The sequence below is a fragment of the Homarus americanus genome, unplaced genomic scaffold (genome assembly GCF_018991925.1).
Source record: "Homarus americanus isolate GMGI-L3 unplaced genomic scaffold, GMGI_Hamer_2.0 scaffold36734, whole genome shotgun sequence".
In the NCBI taxonomy this organism is placed as follows: Eukaryota; Metazoa; Arthropoda; class Malacostraca; order Decapoda; family Nephropidae; genus Homarus; species Homarus americanus.
Genome location: NW_024733126.1, coordinates 2,778,806 through 2,800,055, shown reverse-complemented (window position 1 = coordinate 2,800,055; position 21,250 = coordinate 2,778,806). Strand labels below are relative to the sequence as shown.

General features: G+C 41.0%; 1 protein-coding gene across 4 annotated transcripts in view; it reads right to left on the bottom strand.

Annotated features, from left to right (window-relative positions):
• The window catches only part of LOC121869302 (nucleoside diphosphate kinase 7-like), a 203,835-nt gene that overhangs the window by 95,052 nt on the left and 87,533 nt on the right, over positions 1-21,250 (bottom strand). For 3 of the 4 annotated variants that reach the window (XM_042370549.1, XM_042370550.1, XM_042370551.1), the window contains one exon: positions 9,575-9,736. In XM_042370549.1, the coding sequence (XP_042226483.1) occupies positions 9,575-9,736 (162 nt within the window). Of the gene's footprint in view, positions 1-9,574; positions 9,737-17,324; positions 17,522-21,250 lie in introns of those variants that run through there. The other variant, XM_042370552.1, reaches the window with a different exon arrangement.

Genomic DNA, 21,250 nt, shown 5'->3' with positions numbered 1-21,250 from the left:
AATTTTCGGTGAGCTGGAACCAATTACCCAAAATCCCATTGAAACAATGGTTTTGGTTAGCAAAATTTTCGGTTAACGAACAACCTTCTGGAATGAATTGTGTTCGTTAACCGAGGGACCACTGTACATACAAAGTACTGTATTCCGGTAATAGAATTAACAAAACATTAAATATAAACTAAATACAGTACTGTACTGTATAGTATACTGTACAATAAAAAATAAAAAATAATAGAATACTGTATTTTAACTTACTTTGAGGTGTGTATGTCGTATTCCCGGCAGCTTTGTTTACATATCAAACAGATGATTGTAGAGGCAGCTGATGATGAGATGCCATATTCTTTACAGAGTGCATTGGTTGTAATGCCTTCTTCATGTTTCATAATAATTTCTGCACTGTATACTATCAATATGTTAACTAAATTTCAGAATGACCAATAATTTTAATATAAAAATGCAAAAATATTCAAGAGACCAACTTTCTTGATATTTACTCCAATGGAAACGAATGTAAACATAGAACTGATTACTGTATTGGCAGACTGGCCGATCAGCTGATGCACACAACAAAACGTGTTTGTCGTAAGGATTTCGTTAACCGAAGTTTTGTTCGCTAATCGAACTGCAAATCCTTATGGGAGCTAATTCGTTAACCGAAATTTCGTTAATCGAACCTTTCGTTAACCGAGGGACCACTGTACTTCAAAAACAATGTTTTGTTTATTCTAGGAGATGGGCTGAGGTGCATCTGGGTAGACTCTCAGTCTTTTCAGTATTTTGTGTTTCTCTAAGTACCAAACTAAATTACTTCATTGAAACAACACTTTGATTTAGTGCGAATTCGGTTTAAGGCAACCTCTCTTGGAACCTATCTTGTGTTATATCGACGTTCTACTGTATATCACATTCTACTACTTAATGGGATGGTAATGGTGAGGTTCAAGGGTCCAGACTTACCTCCCTTTACAGAACAAAGGACCCTGGAAACCCTATTTCTATGATTTCTGGTATCAATTAATATGCCTAATGGCTTTAGCAAGGTACAGTTTATCAACATATTCTGTCCTTGGTTATATTTTATATTTTAGTATTAGTGAACTTCATTGTAACATCATTATTTATATCTAATACACATGCATACATTGTTTAAACCCCCTACAGAGAATCCTAGCTCTGCCCCTTGATGGTCACTGCAACCTCTAACGGCTGGAGAGTCATCATAACATGAATAACAATGTAAGAGAAAAAATCCACAATGGTAGATGAAATATTTATACCAAACAGTTTTGGTGACAACTGTTGCCCTTCTCAGTAGAGCTGCAGCAAAGGACTGGCAAAATCATCACTACAAAAACTCCCGAAATCCAAAACACATGATGTCACCTCACACTCACATCACCTGACCCCCATCCACCTTCACGCATCACTGTGGTGGTCACCTTTGACAATGACAGGCAGTACATTTGCCGACAGGGACCAGACCACCAAAGCTCTCATAACAGGATTCAGCTTGAACATGCTCTCACTTAAGTAAAAGTTTTTATATTCATTAATACAAACTGATTCCACTAACCTATGATTCTTAAAATAATTGCATTTGTAAAATAATTGGCTTGCCTACAAATCTATAGCACAGTACAGTATTTTGAAAGGCATGAACAAACACCACATTGTTGGTATTCCCTATCTTAAAGGCATGCAGTATGTATGCTCTTTAATATGCATTTCTGAATTCCATTCTGTCTCACCAACATAATCTACCAAAAGCCTTTCATGGAATTCTCATAGCTATATTTCTTACTTAGATGAATTTAAGGGTGAAATTATATCTGAAGGCAATATTGAGGTCGAGATCCTGGTTTACTAAATTAATAACATTAAGTTTAGATACATAAGGCAATTTAGGTAAAAGAAATTATTTCCAAGCTTAAAAAATATGCCTTCTTTACGAACCATTCTAGATATTTGTGGCCAAGGAAGACTTCCAATTTTTTTTTTTCTCTTGGTGTTCAAGAATACAAATTCTAAGAGCCCTAAGAAACATGGTTTAGATGACAGATAGCTTTGTGTAAGTATGGTGATAAGAAAAAATAATTAATATATAAATTACTGTACATTGCGTTGGTTTCCTAAACACTCATAAACTAAGGGTACCATTGCTGTCTATCATAACCAAAACATTTAAGAAAGAGAGGGAGCTAGATGTTTCCCATTCATCTTAAAATTTAACTAAAGCAGCCAGATCCACTTAATTCAGTGATTTTTTTTCAAAGTTATTGAATTTGACTGGCCAAAAAGAAAAGGCATCATCAACATACCTATACCACATGAGTTTGGGAGGAGAAATGCTTGAAAAGAGGAAATTTTTATTGAACGCCATAAACAGGTTGCTAAAAATGGGTGACAAGAAATATTCTTCGCCAAACAAGAAGGAATTATAATTAACACACGGCTTTATCAGGTCAATAAAGATGTACCTCGGTCTATGTTACATACTGGTATCGGCAATTTTTCCTCCAAAAACCTCAACACATCATCAAATAGTAACTTTATGAATAAAGAGTCTACTTCAAAACTAACCATCCCTCCATTTGAAAAGTTGAGTGATTTTATCTTAACGATGAAATCTGTAGAATTAAGAATGTGACATTTTGAAAAGGTGCCAACCAATGGTGATAATTTATTGGCACGAAATTTTTAAAATCCTTAGGCGAAGGAACCACATTGTGATATAATGGGGCAAAGATGGATCTGTTGCTAATGGGTCTTCAGTAATATCTCCATTAACCGGAATCCCTCAAACTCGGAATTCTCCAACAGCCGGAATTTAAATTTGCAGGGAATTGTTCCAGAAAATTCCCTAGTTCCGGGTTTGGGAACATTTTCAGGTTCAAAATCAGGAGCATTTTCTGGGAGAAAAAAAAAAAAAATCTGTCCAAATATTTATTTCTGAGTCAGGGTGCCAATATTGATTATGAAATACAGTAGCCCCTTCCCATTCATGGGTTTACGATTTGCGAGTTCGATGATTCGCGGTAAGCAGCTGGTGACTCGGGTGGCTAGCATGTGAGCCTTCTCCCTCAGCACAACTAGTCACTCCACGAGCCCGCGGCATCTCATATCGCTCTGTTTGCCCTCACCCAGTACCCGTGATCTAGCATCCTGTGTGAAACTCTCAAAACTTTTGTGTTTCTTTGTGAAAATGGCCCCGAAAAGACTGCCTAGTGTCAGTGCTAGTGATGCTAGTGGAGTGAAACATAAAAGGCAAAAGTCAGTGATGACCCAGGCAAAGAAAATTGAATTATTAGACAAGTTAAAAGAGGGGATGAGTGCTGCCATGGTTGGTCGGTTGTTTGGTGTGAACAAATCCACATTGCAGTACATAAGAAAGAATAAACAAGCAATTCATGATTCTGTTCAAGCGAGCGTTCCTGCAAGTGGTAGAGGTTGTTCATGACAAGAACATAGTGAAAATTGAGAAAGCACTGAAAATTTGGACTGAGGATCAGCATCGCAAAAATGTCCCGATCGACAGCAACGTGATTTGTGTAAAGGATAAGTCTTTATGCTCATTTTTACGAGTCAACAGGTGATGAAGGGGGCTAGTGCAGTGTCTCAACAAACTTTTAGTGCCAGTAAAGGTTGGTTCGAGAATTTTAAGAAAAAATTCTCGCTCAATAATGTGAAGCTGTCTGGGTAGGCGCATCAGCTGACCAAACAGCCGCAGGTGCATTTCCCGCCAAGCTAAAGAAAATAATAGAAGAAAAGGCTATAGACAAGAGCAAGTGTTTAATGCCAATGAATGGAAGAAGCAGCCAAGGACAGAGTGACACTCACTTTCTGTGGCAATGCAGCTGGCCACATGATCAAGCCTGGCTTGCTTTACCACTCCACAAACCTTGGGCTTTAAAGGGAAAACAAGAACCTTTTGCCAGTGTTTTGGCAGTCCAACAAAAAGGAATGGGTAACTGTGCAAGCATTCATGGACTGGTTCCATAAATGCTTTGTCCCAGAAGTGGTAAAATACCTTGCTTCCAAGAAGATGGAATTCAAGGTGTTATTATCGATAGAAAATGCACCAGGCCACCCAGAAAGTTTACAGTTTAGCCATTCAGGTGTAGAGGTGGTGTTCCTACCCCCTAACACCACTGCTCTCATCCAACCTCTCGAACAGGGTGTAATACATACCTTCAAGGCATATTATACACGCCGCTCTTTTGGTTGTATCCATAGTGCTATGGATGAAGAACCTGACCTTGATGTTAGCAAGTGTTGGAAGGAGTACAGCATTGTGGATTGCATTACCAACATTAATGAAGCATTCAATGAATTCAAACTAGAGACAGTGAATGCTTGTTGGCGCACCTTATGGCCTGAGTGTGCAAATAACTTTCAGGGATTTCCGCCCATAGTAAAGGATGTGAATGACATTGAGAGTGTTGCAAGTCAGTTAGTAGGGTGGTGAGACATGGCTGCTGAAGACGTGGATGAGCTGATTGATGGGCATGGAGAGGAACTGACAGAATAGGATTTGGAAGAGTTGGTAAAAAGTGCTGAGGAAGATGAAGAGGAAAACATTATGGAATTACAACAAGAAGGTTGGAGCTTGACAAATTTTGGTGAACTATTTCGTCAGGTAAAGATGGTGAATAATTTCAATATTGACCACGACCCTTCCATGGAACGCAGCCATAAGATGGTCCGAGGAATCAACTAGGTATTGTTTCCCTATCAGGAAATGCTTACAGAACTTAAAGCCAAGAGGAAACAACTACCAATCAACATATTTATCAAGAATGAACCAGCTACTACCGCTGCCGCTCCACCCTCCTCTTCCCAACCACCCGCCTCCCGGCCACGCGCCACTCCACCAACCACCACTGGTTCACCCTCTTTCACCAGTGATCTTGATGATCAACCACAATCTACCCCCCCCCAAGTCAACCACAATCTACCCTCCCTGAGTCAACCACAATCTATCCCCCCGAGTCAACCACAATCTACCCCCCGAGTCAACCACAATCTACCCCACCCCGAGTCAACCACAATCTACCCCACCCCGGGTAACCACAATCTACCCCGAGTCAACCACAATCCTACCCTGGAGTCAACCTACAATCTACCCCCGAGTCAACCACAATCTCTCCTCCTCTGAGTCAACCACAATCTACCCCGGGATCCAACCACAATCTACTCCCCGAGGTCAACCACAATCTACCCCCTGGAGTCCAGCCACAACCTACCCCGGAGTCAACCCACAATCTCTCCTCCTCTGGAGTCAACCACAATCTACCCCGGAGTCAACCACAATCTACTCCCCCACTGAGTCAACCAATCACCTACCCTGAATCAACCACAATCTCCTTTAGTATATAATCATCTCTTGTGTTCATGTACGAGTTGACACTTACCCCTCCCCAGCCACACACACACAGAGAGAGAGAGAGAGAGAGAGAGAGAGAGAGAGAGAGAGAGAGAGAGAGAGAGAGAGAGAGAGAGAGAGAGAGAGAGAGAGAGGAGAGAGAGAGAGAGAGAGAGAGAGAGAGAGAGAGAGAGAGAGAGAGAGAGAGAGAGAGAGAGAGAGAGAGAGAGAGAGAGAGAGAGAGAGAGAGAGAGAGAGAGAGAGAGAGAGAGAGAGAGAGAGAGAGAGAGAGAGAGAGAGAGAGAGAGAGAGAGAGAGAGAGAGAGAGAGAGAGAGAGAGAGAGAGAGAGAGAGAGAGAGAGAGAGAGAGAGAGGAGAGAGAGAGAGAGAGAGAGAGAGAGAGAGAGAGAGAGGAGAGAGAGAGAGAGAGAGAGAGAGAGAGAGAGAGAGAGAGAGAGAGAGAGAGAGAGAGAGAGAGAGAGAGAGGGAGAGAGAGAGAGAGAGAGAGAGAGAGAGAGAGAGAGAGAGAGAGAGAGAGAGAGAGAGAGAGAGAGAGAGAGAGAGAGAGAGAGAGAGAGAGAGAGAGAGAGAGGAGAGAGAGAGAGAGAGAGAGAGAGAGAGAGAGAGAGAGAGAGAGAGAGAGAGAGAGAGAGAGAGAGAGAGAGAGAGAGAGAGAGAGAGAGAGAGAGAGAGAGAGAGAGAGAGAGAGAGAGAGAGAGAGAGAGAGAGAGAGAGAGAGAGAGAGAGAGAGAGAGAGAGAGAGAGAGAGGAGGAGAGAGAGAGAGAGGAGAGAGAGAGAGAGAGAGAGAGAGAGAGAGAGAGAGAGAGAGGAGAGAGAGAGAGAGAGAGAGAGAGAGAGAGAGAGAGAGAGAGAGAGAGAGAGAGAGAGGAGAGAGAGAGAGAGAGAGAGAGAGAGAGGAGAGAGAGAGAGAGGAGAGAGAGAGAGAGAGAGAGAGAGAGAGAGGAGAGAGAGGAGAGAGAGAGAGAGAGAGAGAGAGAGAGAGAGAGAGAGAGAGAGAGAGAGAGAGAGAGAGAGAGAGAGAGAGAGAGAGAGGAGAGAGAGAGAGAGAGAGAGAGAGAGAGAGAGAGAGAGAGAGAGAGAGAGAGAGAGAGAGAGAGAGAGAGAGAGAGAGAGAGAGAGAGAGAGAGAGAGAGAGAGAGAGAGAGAGAGAGAGAGGAGAGAGAGAGAGAGAGAGAGAGAGAGAGAGAGAGAGAGAGAGAGAGAGGAGAGAGAGAGAGAGAGAGAGAGAGAGAGAGGAGAGAGAGAGAGAGAGAGAGAGAGAGAGAGAGAGAGAGAGGAGAGAGAGAGAGGAGAGAGAGAGAGAGAGAGAGAGAGAGAGAGAGAGAGAGAGAGAGAGGAGAGAGAGAGAGAGAGAGAGAGAGAGAGAGAGAGAGAGAGAGAGAGAGAGAGAGAGAGAGAGAGAGAGAGAGAGAGAGAGAGAGAGAGAGAGAGAGAGAGAGGAGAGAGAGAGAGAGAGAGAGAGAGAGAGAGAGAGAGGAGAGAGAGAGAGAGAGAGAGAGAGGAGAGAGAGAGAGAGAGAGAGAGAGAGAGAGAGAGAGAGAGAGAGGAGGAGAGAGAGAGAGAGAGAGAGGAGAGAGAGAGAGAGAGAGAGAGAGAGAGAGAGAGAGAGAGAGAGCTCAAGGGATAGAACCGCATTTACTTCACCACCACTTACTACTACCACGACTTCTATCCACTAATTATCAAGACCACCACGATTACTACCACGACTATCACCACTACTATCAAGACCACCACAACTCACTACCACGACCACCACTGCTACATCCACTACTATCACCACTACTACCACTACTACTAATGACTACTACCACGACCAATTACGACTACTACCACGACCACTACTAACATTACTACCACGACAACTATCACTATTACTCACCACTAATACTACTACAGCTCCTACCATTACTCCTAATAACCACTACCACATTATTACTATCGCGACTATTAATTTTACTACTAGGAGATTTATGTGAAAAGAAAGGCAAACTGTGCAGTCTAAATTTAACATATATTTTAAGAAGTCCCCACTGCTGTCTCCTCACGCCCCACCACTGCTGCCTCTTCACTCCCTAAAGATGATCCAATACCTTCAACAAGCAAGTATGTTAGCCTGTCTGAAGAAAGCAAAATTGATGACCCACCCAGCCCTGTCTCCTCCTCTGCTGCATCCAATTAATGTAGTCTCCATGTTTAATTAAAAAATTATTGAGACCCCGTAGCATTCAGCTGACTACACTAAAGTTTCAGTGCACAGTAACACTACTAATTTTTCTATTATTATTACTTTTACTGTACCGTATTTCATTTTAGATTTTCTATGTATTATTTTCTCATTTTCGACTTATTACCTGGTCGTCAGTCTGGAACCCCGTCGTAAGTCGAGGACTGACTGTACTTTAGTTCTGCACGGATGTATGGATGATTCAAACAGAGAGAGTTACTCCTGAAAGAGTTTCTTCATTATATTCTTCTTGAGCAAGAAATTGCAAATTTTGGCAGATGTTTCACGCCTCCCCTGTACCCACTTTGCACCCCAAGGGGGGGTGTGCCCCCCAGTTTGGGAACCACTGCACTAGACCAGGGGTGTCAAACATGCGGCCCGATTAACACTCTTGCATGCGGACCGCAGCCCATTTGCTGCTCCAGCCTTACCTTGAGGAGCTAAAACTAAATAGTGAGTGTATCCCTCAGCTGAATAAAATAGTCCGCTGTTTCCAAGAACAATATATTCAATCAACATCACCAATGAACTCCAGTGTGATTCTGTGTTGAGGAACAAGTTTTCGAGTGTTGATGTTGTAACATTTTATCAATATTTACCAAATTCGAATTAAATGTTTTGCCAGAAAGTGTCAATGTTCAGAAGTACATATGTCTGTGAACAACTCTTTTTCTGTGATGAACTTGAACAAGTCTCGGCCGGGTCTCAACTTACTGATGAGCACCTTTCAATACTGAAGGTTGCTTCAGCTCAGTCTTTAGTGCCAAACTTTGATGCACTGGTTCATATCAAGAGGTGCCAATTATCAGAAGCAGCAGTAGCAAACAATAAGATTGATCAAGGTAAGTAAACCTTGATTTGTTTGTTGTATGTTTGCATTTGTATGGGACTAAATCCACCTTTCTTATTTTGTCGTACTACTAACCTGAGAGGTGATTGCAAGTGCTCATAATGTTACTTGGCCTGCATACTGTGTACTCATTAAATCTGGCCCTTCTTCCAGAGTTTGACACCCCTGCACACCAACTGTCACAATACATCACCACTTCTCCTCCCTCCCCATCTTCCCAGCTAGGGTGTGGTTTTTTAGGCTTAAAGTTTATAACTTATAAAATATCACAGACTAAAGTTAGGAGAATATAATTGCTAGAATCCTTGCAAGACAGCGATTTTTTTTTAATATAAACTCGTATACTTTGCACAAGAGATAAAAATTTTAGTACAATAGTGTAGTACATTTTAGTAACGTACAAGTTTTTCAACTGTATTTTTGGGTAGATTTACATAGCTTTCTCCATTTATTTTACCGCTACATGCACACACCATCCTAAAAAAAAGTAAACTAAATAATTGTATTAAGTGCAAACCTGTACTATACTCAAATGTACTAAATAATTTTAAAAATTTCTTCTGTCGAGTGCAAACCAAACTATAGCATGTTTATATTCAAATTAATCTCTATCTTACAAGAATCCCAGCAATGTAAGTTTTATTCTCCCAGGTCAGCTCAGTGACATTTTATAAGAGAAAAACTTAGTCAATCTAAAGGACAGGTAAATAAATACAGTACTACCCACTAAACGTTCGGTGTCAACTGTCACAATTCACCTCACCTCCCTCCTCCCTCCCTCCCCCATCTTCCCAACCAGTTCTAGTGTATATGTACGTATATGTAGTGATTTAAGGGCGATTTAGGGGACTTTTAAGAGTGTTTCTCATCTTCCGAGTTTTTTGGGTTCACGCGAGGTCCCAGGAACATAACCCCTGCGTAAGTTAAGCAGTCTACTGTACTAGGTATTTTAATTTTCAAAACAACTTTGTATTAATCACAATACAGTACTGTATAGCACATACAGGTATATTAGCCTAATGGATTATTAATATTTAAACAATGTATCTTTATATTTATGAGAGCAGAAACCAATATCCTGATCAACACCATACGGTAACTATCACTCACTCAAAGAATGGTCGACCTTCATGTTCTTGATAGAAAGCTGCTGCCTGGCTCCTCAACAGCTGAACCATTTTCATCTGACTAATTTCGAAGTCTCGACTCTGGATGACATCTATGACTTCCCCTAATCTATGTACAGCATCAGGTTTCACCATTGCAAATGTTCTGAAAATTTCAAAGACAAGCGATAATTAGTGTGGTATTATTTTTCATTTACAGTAGAAACAAGAATGATACAAATTGTTTGATGTGAAAAATACTTACCAGTAGTATTTGTCCATATAAGTCAATTTCAGAATGAGTTGGTGATCTTTAAAAAATTAGAGGCTTACTCCTCAAATTACTAATTTCTGGGTAAGCTCATATATTAATATGAAAGCCATTCGGGGTGAGGTAGGAATGGAGATCAGTAAGAGAAAACTTCCCTCTATCTGGCAGCTGGAAGGTTGCAACTATCTCCCTAAAATATGTAGATTAGATTCAAAAGACACCCTCCAAAGCCAGTTCTACCTAGTCAGTACATTCATCATGGCTTACAAATTGATTTTGGAGTTAACGAACAGTCGCGAACAAAATTCCCTTTACAAACCCTAAACATTTGTGGGGGAGACGAGGCTTCGAATCGCATGAGGTGAGCTGCTATCTAGTTTAGGGCAGCTAACAACGAAAGGAACTGAAGCTCCACTTTGTCTTTGCATGTGGCACTACTGAATATAACTAAAAAGCAGGGTTGTAAAAAGTACAGAAAAGCCTAGAATAACGATGGTAATGTGTCCTCCAATAATACAGTGTAAGGTGAATCATTGTATCGTGAATCATCAATTACCATTAAAATAAAGAAATGATAATGAGATGCATTCCCAAATGTGACCTTTTCATATCTTTTATGTGGCTTTTTACTCTCTTTCCCCAAAACAATACAATTAATGAAAAATGCAAACTATATTCTTTAAGTAATGTTTATGAATGCACCTTATACAATATAAATGAATAATAATATGGTCGAACAAGAGGAAATGGAACGCCATTGTTTTCGTTAGTGTTTACAGCCGGGAGTCCGGGACGATGGTTTTACATACGAAAATGAAAAAATAAGACCCTGGTTGTAGCTGTAGTAAAATTAATGTAAAAAAATGGATATCTGTTTTAAGTAATGTTATTTAATGTTAATAAATGGAACAATAGAAGTAACTAACCACTAATGGCAAAGAAAAAAGCGAGATGGATTGGGAACGCCAAAATATACGTATGACCTCAAGGAAACATAGCGTCATTTATCTTATTAAGAATACTGTATATACCAAAGATCATTATAGTTTATTACTGAATATGTATTTGATTGAATTAATCTATATCACGTTTCGTTTTACACTTTCTGAACACAGAATGCTCGCTTCCGTTGTGTGTACCCTTTTACGTGAGCGGCTGGCGGATATCTCGCGCCGCGCCATTTTTGATCCAAACCTCCGCCATGTTGTGTGGCAATGGTTGCTGGATGCGCAGTGTATGTCTTTGTTGCGTTATCGGTAGCGTCATATGGCGTGTCCGGACTGTGATTGGGCAAAAGCATCCTTACCTCCCTCCCGCTAGCTGTGATTGGTTTAATGTTCTATGGCGTGCCCCGCCCAGCGAGGCGTTCAACCACTTGACTTACCCGCGTCAGTTACACCTCCGGCTACACCGTGTATGCTCGGTATCCATTGTTCCGCCAGAATGGGGTCCCTGGAGCTGCCACCACAGAAACCTTGCATTACCTGGAACCAGCCACCCTAAGCCAAAGTCTTGACGTTCATAGATACGAAATTAAATATAGATCATGCAAAGAGTTGGAGAAAAGGAACAAGACAGGTTGATCTAGTGCGCCCAGCATAGTGTTAACGAGTCTGATCAAGACATTAAGAGGATGCAGCCAAGATAAAGGAGCATAGACATCACAAAGTCTGAGCACTTCTATGATCAAATATTTCCACAACCAGGTGCTTCTCAAAAGCCGGAAGAAGAATGCCGAGCTACTTGGTTCATCAAGTATGACGGAACATGGCGGTGGACAGCGCTCAGCTAAGGAGTATACGTGAACTGTATGCTGCAGTGTCTGAAAGATAGAGGTACAGAGCCCAAACCCTTTAATGCTTCCTCTGGGTGGTTACAGAGATTTAAGAAGAGGAACAAGATCCTGTATCAACAGTCGGTGAAGAAGCTAGAGTGTTGACCGTGTTAGCGACAAGGGAAATTCCTCGAATTTTACGATGAGATTATGGAGGAAGGACAGTACACGGCGACCGGAGTGTTTAACATGGACAGATCTGGTCTTTTTTGGAAAAAGCTACCTTCCAAGACCTTGCCGTTGTGAAGAATGCCAGCAAGTGTCGGGGCGAGGAAGCGCGCTGCAGAAGGGCAGCATCACTGTCTGTTTTACCACCAATGCCTCCGGTACCCTGTAGCTCAGGATTATCGGTAATCCACACAGCCGCATAAAGCCACTGCATACAAACGTTTAGTAAGCTAAATGTCCACTGGCTGGCACCACTTGCGTGAAGCGTGGATGTCCCTCTTTTCTGTCCCTCTTCTGGTTTGACTGACTGTTTTTGTTTCTGGCGTGCAGAAATTATGCGACAACAGAATGTTATTCCAACATTTTGTTGCTCCTTGACTAACGCTACCCTGGACACTTTCGCCCTGCTTATGGATCGTCACTAGCGTAAAGTGGTCTTCCTTCCTCCCAACACTAAAATCTTAATCCAGCCCATGGGCCAAGGGTGATCTGTAATGTAAAAGCTGCATTCTCTGCCAGAAATTCAGAAAGCTCCTGAACGACTACACCAACACCAAGGAAGGATTGCATAACCTGAGTGACACCAGCACCGATAGCAAAAAAGGCGAGGCGGCGAGGATCAACAGTTGGCAGAGCAAAAGTACTTTTGAAACAATTTTGGAGAACATTCGCGTCAAAGCTGTGGACTTGAGGAGGCATGGGATCAGCTGTGTGTAGCAACTGTTCGTCCTTGTGGAGACATGTGTTTGGTATTCGGTGTTAGGCAGAGTAAATCTGTGACTGGTGAGGTTCGGAGCTGTTGCGAGTAGCAGTGGATATGCCAAGAAGCTCGCAGAGTGTTACAGCTGCAGGCTTCTCCGAGACCACCAAGCAACCGACATCCTGGAGGTGATAAGGGATCCTGATGTGACTACCGACGAGATGGTAGATGATGATGGCGTCGAGTGAAGGCAGGTGGAGGCGTCATCCCAAAAAACGCCAGTTATCCATAATAATGTAAGGGGTGCCATCGAGTGTATTGAGAAAGTCAATGTCCTCCTTTCACGGCGACCCTGGCGCTAACAGGTATAAAATCTTCACTACCAGCTGTTTGCAGACTATGGAGCCCCATCAAGGCTTTATCACGACAACATAAACGCCAGCCGTTAGCAAAGCATAACAGAGGTTTTTCGCCATAACCCACCACAACCAGCCCAAAGCCAGTGATAGTGACAGGGCAGTGATGATGACTTTGAGGTTTGTCAGGGAGGCACTAAGTAAGTGTGGATGACAGCGATGAAGACTCACCTGAGGGCCAGTAGCCTGCCCTCTGCCTCGGAACCAGCCTCTCCATTCCCCCTACGCTTCGACCCATCTCTCTTCTACTAGCGTGAAGTGTTAACCCCTAACCTTGTTTTCTTCTAACCTAACCTTCAATTATATTCTCTTATTGATTACTTTTTCTTCTATATTGCGTGTGTGTGAATACCATCATAAAGTTAAGATGTTATTTTAGTAAAAGCGTCGTATTGTGTCGGGAAAAAGTGGAGTTTGGGGGTCGGCCCGGTCTCTATTTCAATTAATCCCATATGTTATGTTGTTCACTTTACGCGTTTCTCACTTTCTGCGGGCCGCCCTGGGTTCAATTAACCGCGTAAAGTGAGGGTTCAATGTACTGTATATAATATTAAAAAAAATTTAAAATTATAATTTGTTTGGTGTGGATTTCTTGGTGTTTGCTACCGTCAAGAGTCACTCCATTGTTTACATCCAGTGTGCACACATGTTTCTCGCCTCAGCAGTTGGATTTAACTTTACAAACATACAGTAAGTACAGTACAGTGCATTACCCTTATTCAAGATGACTGGAAAGAGTGACCGCAGTAGTGCAAAAAGAAGCCGCAAAGGCATTACACTGGATATTAAACTACGTTTTAAAAAGGTTTATCATAAATTATTTATTGTACTGTATCGTATGTGTTTATAATTGTTTATTTTCATTCATAAAAGTGCTTGTGAATCGTCTGCTTGTGCTATTAACCAGTCCGTTCACATATATTTATATTTGGGTTTTAAGTAACGAAACCCAAACAGTAGTTCCTTTGTTTTATTATAAAAGGTTGTATATATAATTCCTGAGTGTAGATCAACCGTAAGTCTCACTGTCTAGGAGTGAATGAGAAGGGGCGGCGTTTATGTATTATAGCGTTAGGTCACGTCCTTACGATATAAGTTGAGGTGAGCTACTGACTGTGAGGACCTAGAGTCGGGTTTTACAGAAAATGCTGAGCTATGGGTCTCGCCCTCTTGGGAGAGTTGCCCGCTCACGTGTCCAACTCATGTCTTACTCATAGACAGTGGAAAGTTACAGGGTGGTGAATCCGAATATAATATCAGATGTATTGACCCATTTATATAATATGTTCTGTTGATGAGACAGGGGCCTATTCACCTTAAATTACTTTTGGGGGCGAAAAAATATTCCTTAGGAACGCATCTCCAGTTTTATAATGGAAGGCAATGGGAAAATAGGTTTTGCATTACAGAATTTCGTGATAAGGTCAGTTTTCCAGGGACTTAACCCTTCATGTGGGGATGCCTGTAAAGGGAAAATGCTTATAAATAAAAATCACTAAAGAATTAAAAAATTAGGCCGCAGCCATTACTGGCATCTGAAAAAAGGCAGCAGCCAAACGTTACAATACTAGGCTAAACAGACGAGGAAAACTGTTGGACCCTCTCCACTTCTTTGGAGAAATCGTGAGTTATAAGGTACAGTACAGGTTGTACCTCTCTAGTCCGGCATTCTGTGGTCCGGAAACTCCCGTGGTCCGGAACGATTTTAGTTTGTCCAATAGGTAGATAAGCAGCTTTTTTTTTTTTTTTTTACTTATCTGAATTATTATTATTATTATTACAGGAGTATTAAATTTTTGCCCCTCAGGCCCTAATGTGGGTCAGTGACCTATTCCCGGGTGGGCTAATCCCCTTACAAAAAAAAAGCCGCGGGTAATTAAGGTTTGTTTACATCCGGCAGTTCGGCTGCTCTCTCTCTCTGCTTGTCTATACAGAGTACAACATTTAACCCTTCAATATATATGAGCAGTAAATAAGTGTTGCTTTCATATTCTTATGTAGAGTAATGACGATATATTTTCACATGTGCGCACTTACATACGAGCAGTCTCACTTTTTTTTTACCATTAATGGTTAGCTACTTATATTGTTCCATTTATTAACATTAAATAACATTACAGGTACTTCAAGCAACCATATTCATTTTTTTTACATTAATTTTACTACAGCTAAACTCAGGGTCTTATTTTCTTCAGTTTTATATGTAGAACCAATCAGTCACTGGTTTCGTAAGCTTTAACATAAACAATGCCGGCAGCCGTCTCGTCTCCTCTAATATTCCACGTATTATTAATAAATTGTATTGTTAATTTTGCATACACGTACATTAATTCAATAAAAACAAATTCAGAAACATTAATTAAAATATATATGAACAGTAAATAAGTGTTGCTTTCATATTCTTATGTAATGTAATGATATGTTTTCACGTGTGCGCATGCGCACTTACATATGCGATCTCTCTTTTTTCTTTACCATTATCGTTAGCTACTTCTATTGTTCCATTTATTAACATTAATAACATTACTTAAAACAACCATATTAATTTTACTACAACTACAACCAAGGTCTTATTTTCTTCAGTTTTATATGTAGAACCAGTCAGTCACTGGTTTTGTAATCAACGAATACAATGCTGTGTCATTTCCTCGTGTGTTTTAATATTCTACGTATTATTAATGAATTGTATTGCTCATTTTGCACACATAAACATAAATTCAATAAAAAAGACATTCAGTCATAAACAATAATGAATCTTTTGTACATAAGAGAAATGACGCTGTTTACACGATTATGCACGTCGTCTGCACGTTGGCGGGCCGTTAAACCCGTCGAAATTCAAGTTTCCGCCGTCAAAATTTTTATTTATTTATTTTTTTGTGTGTTCCAATAAAATACGTTAAGAATTAAAAACTCGCGAAATTTGAGAAGCTACTATACGACATTTAACCCTTCAATATGTCTTCAAAGAGACCATGATGCAGAGAAAGTGGTGCTAGTGCTTCCAGGCATAAGCACAAGTCACTATCTATCCAGGAAAAGGGTGAATTTCCATGGTCCGGCAATTTCCATGGTCCGGCACCGGTCAGGTCCCGAGGTTGCCGGACTAGAGAGGTACAACCTGTACTTTGCTTTTTAATCACTCAGTTATCTAAAGCTATGACTAACCATATGTAGAATTGATGTGCAATCAATCCTTTGAAATGAAAAGAATATATAAGATTTGTAGCATTAATCATGTTTATCTAATATACTATAGGACTAGCTGTCTGTCTGTGTGTCTGTTCTGGGCGGCCGAAACAGCACAATCGTTTTTCATCAAACTTCGTGGAAAAATTGCAAAAAAATTCGTAGAGTGGAACAAACCTGGTCCCATGTCGATGGTTTCTTTAGGAAGACATTAAATAACCATTTTATTTACGATGGAAAATGATGCAAGTCTACGGACTTGACGCAACCTAATTAACCATGCAAGTCTACAGACTTGGCGCACCCTCATTCGCTGTACTGTACACTAGCCAAGCACAAGTGTTCAAACTTTCACTGGGCACGAAGGTGCCCGCGATCACTTGTTAAGTACTATAATATGAATTTTACGTTCTTAAGATCAGACAAACCCAAATGAGGTATTCCTGGTAAGCCAGGTAAGACAATGTGTGAAGTTGTAAACTTCAATTCTGTAAATATGTGATATAGCACTTGTGTTGACCCTGAAGAGGGTAACTAAAATAAGAATTGGCCCTCGAAAGGTTTTAAGTTTGACACCACTGGCTTAACGGAAAACATTTTTTACATATGACTTATTATTGGGCAATCTGTGCACATAATGTGTCTATTCCCATGTTTTAGGGCATGTTCGAACTGATTATGATTGTTTTGGAACCCTCAGGTATGTCTTTTATACATAAAGTGACAGTTCTTCAAATCCTTGAACAGTATATGTACTCATTACATGCATCCTTCATAAGCTTGTACAGACTACAAGCAGTAATCTGATGTGCATGGCATGTTCTTGTGACACTAGATGCCAAGAGGAAAGACTGCTGTACCAGATGAGGCCACTTCTACCTCTTCAAGACAGCTGATCCACCCACTGTCCTGAAGCAGAGTTCCAACTGATTTCAGTGCTACCATCTCTAGATGAAGCCCTCCAAACATGACCACAAACTTACCTTCTCCATAATCAGGCCAGTGCCACTGTATCTGCTTTGCTATTGCAGAAAGAAGCTGGTCAGCAACTATGACTGAGGTCTGTCCAGGATTCAGGAAAGCCACAGTGTCTCTACTTTTGTCCATATCATGTTTGATTGTTGTAAATGAATGAGCTTGGTATCTAATTAGGGGTACAAGTGATGTAATGCTTACTTCAAAGGGGGATCCTCTCTTCTGTGTTGCATGATGGGCTTGAGAAACCTCCTCAAGCCATCATCCATTGTCTTATAATGTATAGAGCTGGTAATAGCTGTGTTTGGCTTAGTGGTGGTGAAGGATTTTTTTATGCGAGGCTGAAGGAAGTGGTGGAAGAGTCCAGAAGTTCAGGAACTTTCTTTAATGGAACTGCTCCTACATGAAGTGGCTCATGTTCTTCGCCAAGATTGTCAAAGCTTGGGTGCTGGAAAACAGAGACACTGATACCATGGAAAGATGTGTGTGCTGTAGCTGCAGTAGGGTTATGATCAATGTTGTTTACTGCAGACACAGTAAAAAGATGCTTTCTCAAAACAGGTGGGCACACAACTCCATCTTCTACATACTGGGGAACAACATCATCACCAAGATAGGCAGATGTTTCTATAACCATATCATAGGATATGCAAATACCATGCTCATGGAGCATGTCAATAAGCAATCTTTTCCTAGTCTTTGCAGACACAGACATGGCAATATACACAGCAAATGGGGTCTCGCAATCCTTAGTGTGTCTGTGAGACTGTATTCCTTCCTTGTACTTACCAAAACAGTTATACGGCAACAGCTGTGTCATAGCAAGATCTGACTTGGATGCTCCATGATGAATTTGTGATTTAATGTCTGTGCCATGTTCAATCATACAGATGAATTGGAGAAGTGATGAAGGAACTGCCTCTTCAATACTTCTATCATCAAGTATGGTTAGGAATTTTGACTTGTGTTTGAGCAAAGCCTGCCATATTATTGTTGCAGCCTTGGCCAAATGAACAGCTTCACTGTATTTGCCAACGTCTGCCAGGACACATCCTCTTGGAATGCTAGCAAAACATCTCTTCCTTGATTATGAGCTTCCAGTTGAGGAATATGTGAAACCAAATGGTCTTTAAGTCTAGTAGAATGAACTTCAGGTGATTCGATATGAAGTTGTACAAGTCTTTGCTTGTACAGTAAGACCAAGTCTGCTAGTCTAAAAATTGTTCGATTAGAACTTCATATGCAGTTTTTGTCTCATTGATGTATGTCACCAATTCAGAGAAGGCCAGTGGATAAACAGTACATCTTTTTTGTCAAGGTTCTTTGTGGTTTTTCTCATATTCCTTTGCACTAAGATAAGTTCTTTCTTTATTGTATAGTGCAGCTAAGCAAGCCACTACATCTCCTGCACTAAGCTTAGCAAGGAGTCTTTTGTCACTGAATGTCTTTGCACATTCATTGAGTCTATCATTGGGTTTTTGTCATTGTTTTTCTGAGAGCACTCTCTGGTGCTGGCTTGTCACACAAAAAGCATTCTGTTGTGGTTTTTGTATCTCTTGGCTTTCGTGGTACCTTATTTCGACAACCTTCATCACTGTCAACTACAGAAGTAGTTGCTTTTTTTTGGCTTTGCAACATTGTGTTGTTAAGCCTAAGTCTACAGCTCTCATGATATTTTGCATTATTTTTTCCTCAATGTCTCAGTAATACCATCTCCATCATTTAGTTTTTTCCATATCAAGCCCTATTGGAAGGGCACTGATTGAGTTGAAAAGATGAATATTCTTGGCTAATTGGCTGTAGCCATCTTCCTCTCTTCTAGTAGGGTTAGTCTATGGAGATTTAAGTTCTACCTTCTTATAATCTTGACAAAGACAACGCTTGACCCAGTTTGTTTTCCTTTCAGGATTACTTTTAGGACCAACATTCATCGCCATTGTGGTACAGAGACAAGGGTTTATCCTTTCACCACTCTATATCATATGTACTTTCCTGAATGGGAGACAACTAGGTTCAAGCAATTGTTTGCCCTACACCTACCCCGATCGTTCATCCAGTATCATTTAAGTCCCGTGCAATCTGTACACCATCCGGATAACTTTAACCCCATTATCCTTGGCTCGGCTCTCCCACGCTGGCACATACTGTCAATTCAGGTGCAGCTACCTAACCTTATTTGGGGCTGGTTAGGTAACATTTGGGACACCAAGTACTTTTATATACTGTATATTAATCTTTACTATGAGTCTTGTACTTAGCTGACACTGAATCCCATGCTGAGTTTCACAGCAGTGTTGTCACCAGTGTGCCCTGGTAGTACATTGACATTCACTCTTTATAAGCATGCTTCCTTTGAATGCTATCCATTTCAGAGTTTTTAATATAAAATTCAGATTCTTTATACTCAAAAACATGGAAATCAAAACTGAAATCATCTGAAAGGCATGAAAATTACAAGTACAAGTACCTGTAGTTTTGCTAATAGTGCACCACACAGTGATAAAGTTACACATTAGATACGTGATAAAGGTATGGAGAAGATGGAGAAAGCGTTAAGTGTGTGGATTGAGGACATGAGTCAGGTGTGCCAAAAATTTAACAGATATGATTTACAACTGTGACCCATCTATGGTATTAAACATCAAAATGGAGAGGAATATCGAGAATGTTTTACAAACTTATCAAGAAATATATGAAGAAAAAAAGAAAGCGAAACAATTGCCAATAACAATGTTTTTAATGCCAAGATTCACCCCCCCCCCCCTCCTCCTCCACTCCCGTCTCTCTCCTCACCAACTAGCCTGGGGTCATCTGCATCACCCTTGCCACACCCACGGCCTAGCATAGTTGCTATGGCAAGGCTTGAGGGTGACGGCATGGCCACGTGTGACACAGCCAGCATCTATACAAATAGCGGCCGTGTTAAACATTGATTTATCTTTTCCCTAACAGTTTTAGCTGCATATTTTCAACTAGATAGTATTTCATTAATGTTTTTAATGTGTTAGGAAGTAAATTACAGTAGTTGTGTATTACAGGAAAGCATCCGATAACGATGGTTCTACTTATGATTTGTATTTAAAACCCTGTTTAATTTAGGAGTCCATTCACTTTACACTGTTATTTTATTCTTACTGTAATTTCGATGAAAATAGAATAAACAATAAAATTAAATTAAATTTTAATGTAAATAATAACTAAATCCTGATATGTATTATACAAAAAAAAACATGCCCTTAGGACAATTATTTCTTTTACCTGCATTGTATATATGTGTGTATGTAGACATAGATGAATAGTAATAAGTGTTGCTTTCATATTCTTATGTAGCTTGGAGAAGGAGGTGCTCCTAAGTGCTCGTGTTAGTGACCAGAAGAAATGGCCGCCGTGGATCATTGTGTTGTGGGGGAAGAGGGACGGTGTGTGAGGAAAGACGACCTCCTGGCCACTCTGTTAAGTCAGCTGGAGCAGTTGAGGAGAGAGATAGACGTGTTAAAGGTGCTTCCAAGGGGACTAGGGTCAAACTCAGGAAAGCTGACCAGGGTGTGGAGTGCAGTAACCCCAACCAAGTGCTGGAGGAAGCTGGCGAGGAAGAGAAGAGGCAGGACGGTGTGGTGCCAGGAGAGAAAAGGGCAGTTGTTCAAACCCTGCCCAGTGGTAAGGTCGTGGTAGTTGGGGACAGCCAGATGAGGTTCTTAGATAGGACTTTTTGTGCAAGAGATAGGAAACCTAGAACTAGGGTGTGTTTTCCTGGGGCTGGGATAGGGCATGTAGCTGAGAGGATAGATAGGGTTTTGTCAGGGGAGGGTACCAAGCCAATAGGATGTCTTAGTGTAGGAGGTAACAACATAGGAAAGGCTAGGAGTGAGAAACTTTTCAAGAGGTATAGGGAGGCGCTAAGGAAGGTTAGAGATAGGGGAGGGATCCCGATAGTATATGGTGTCTTGCCTAGAAGAGGAGTTGGTCGTGAATGGCTGTCCAGGGCAATTGCTATAAATTGCCGACTGGAAAAACATTGTGCAAGCAATGGTTTGGCATTCATTGATAACTGGCAACCATTCTATGGCAACGACTACCTGTACAGTCGTGACGGAGTACACTTGTCTCGTGAGGGGGTAAAGACGTTG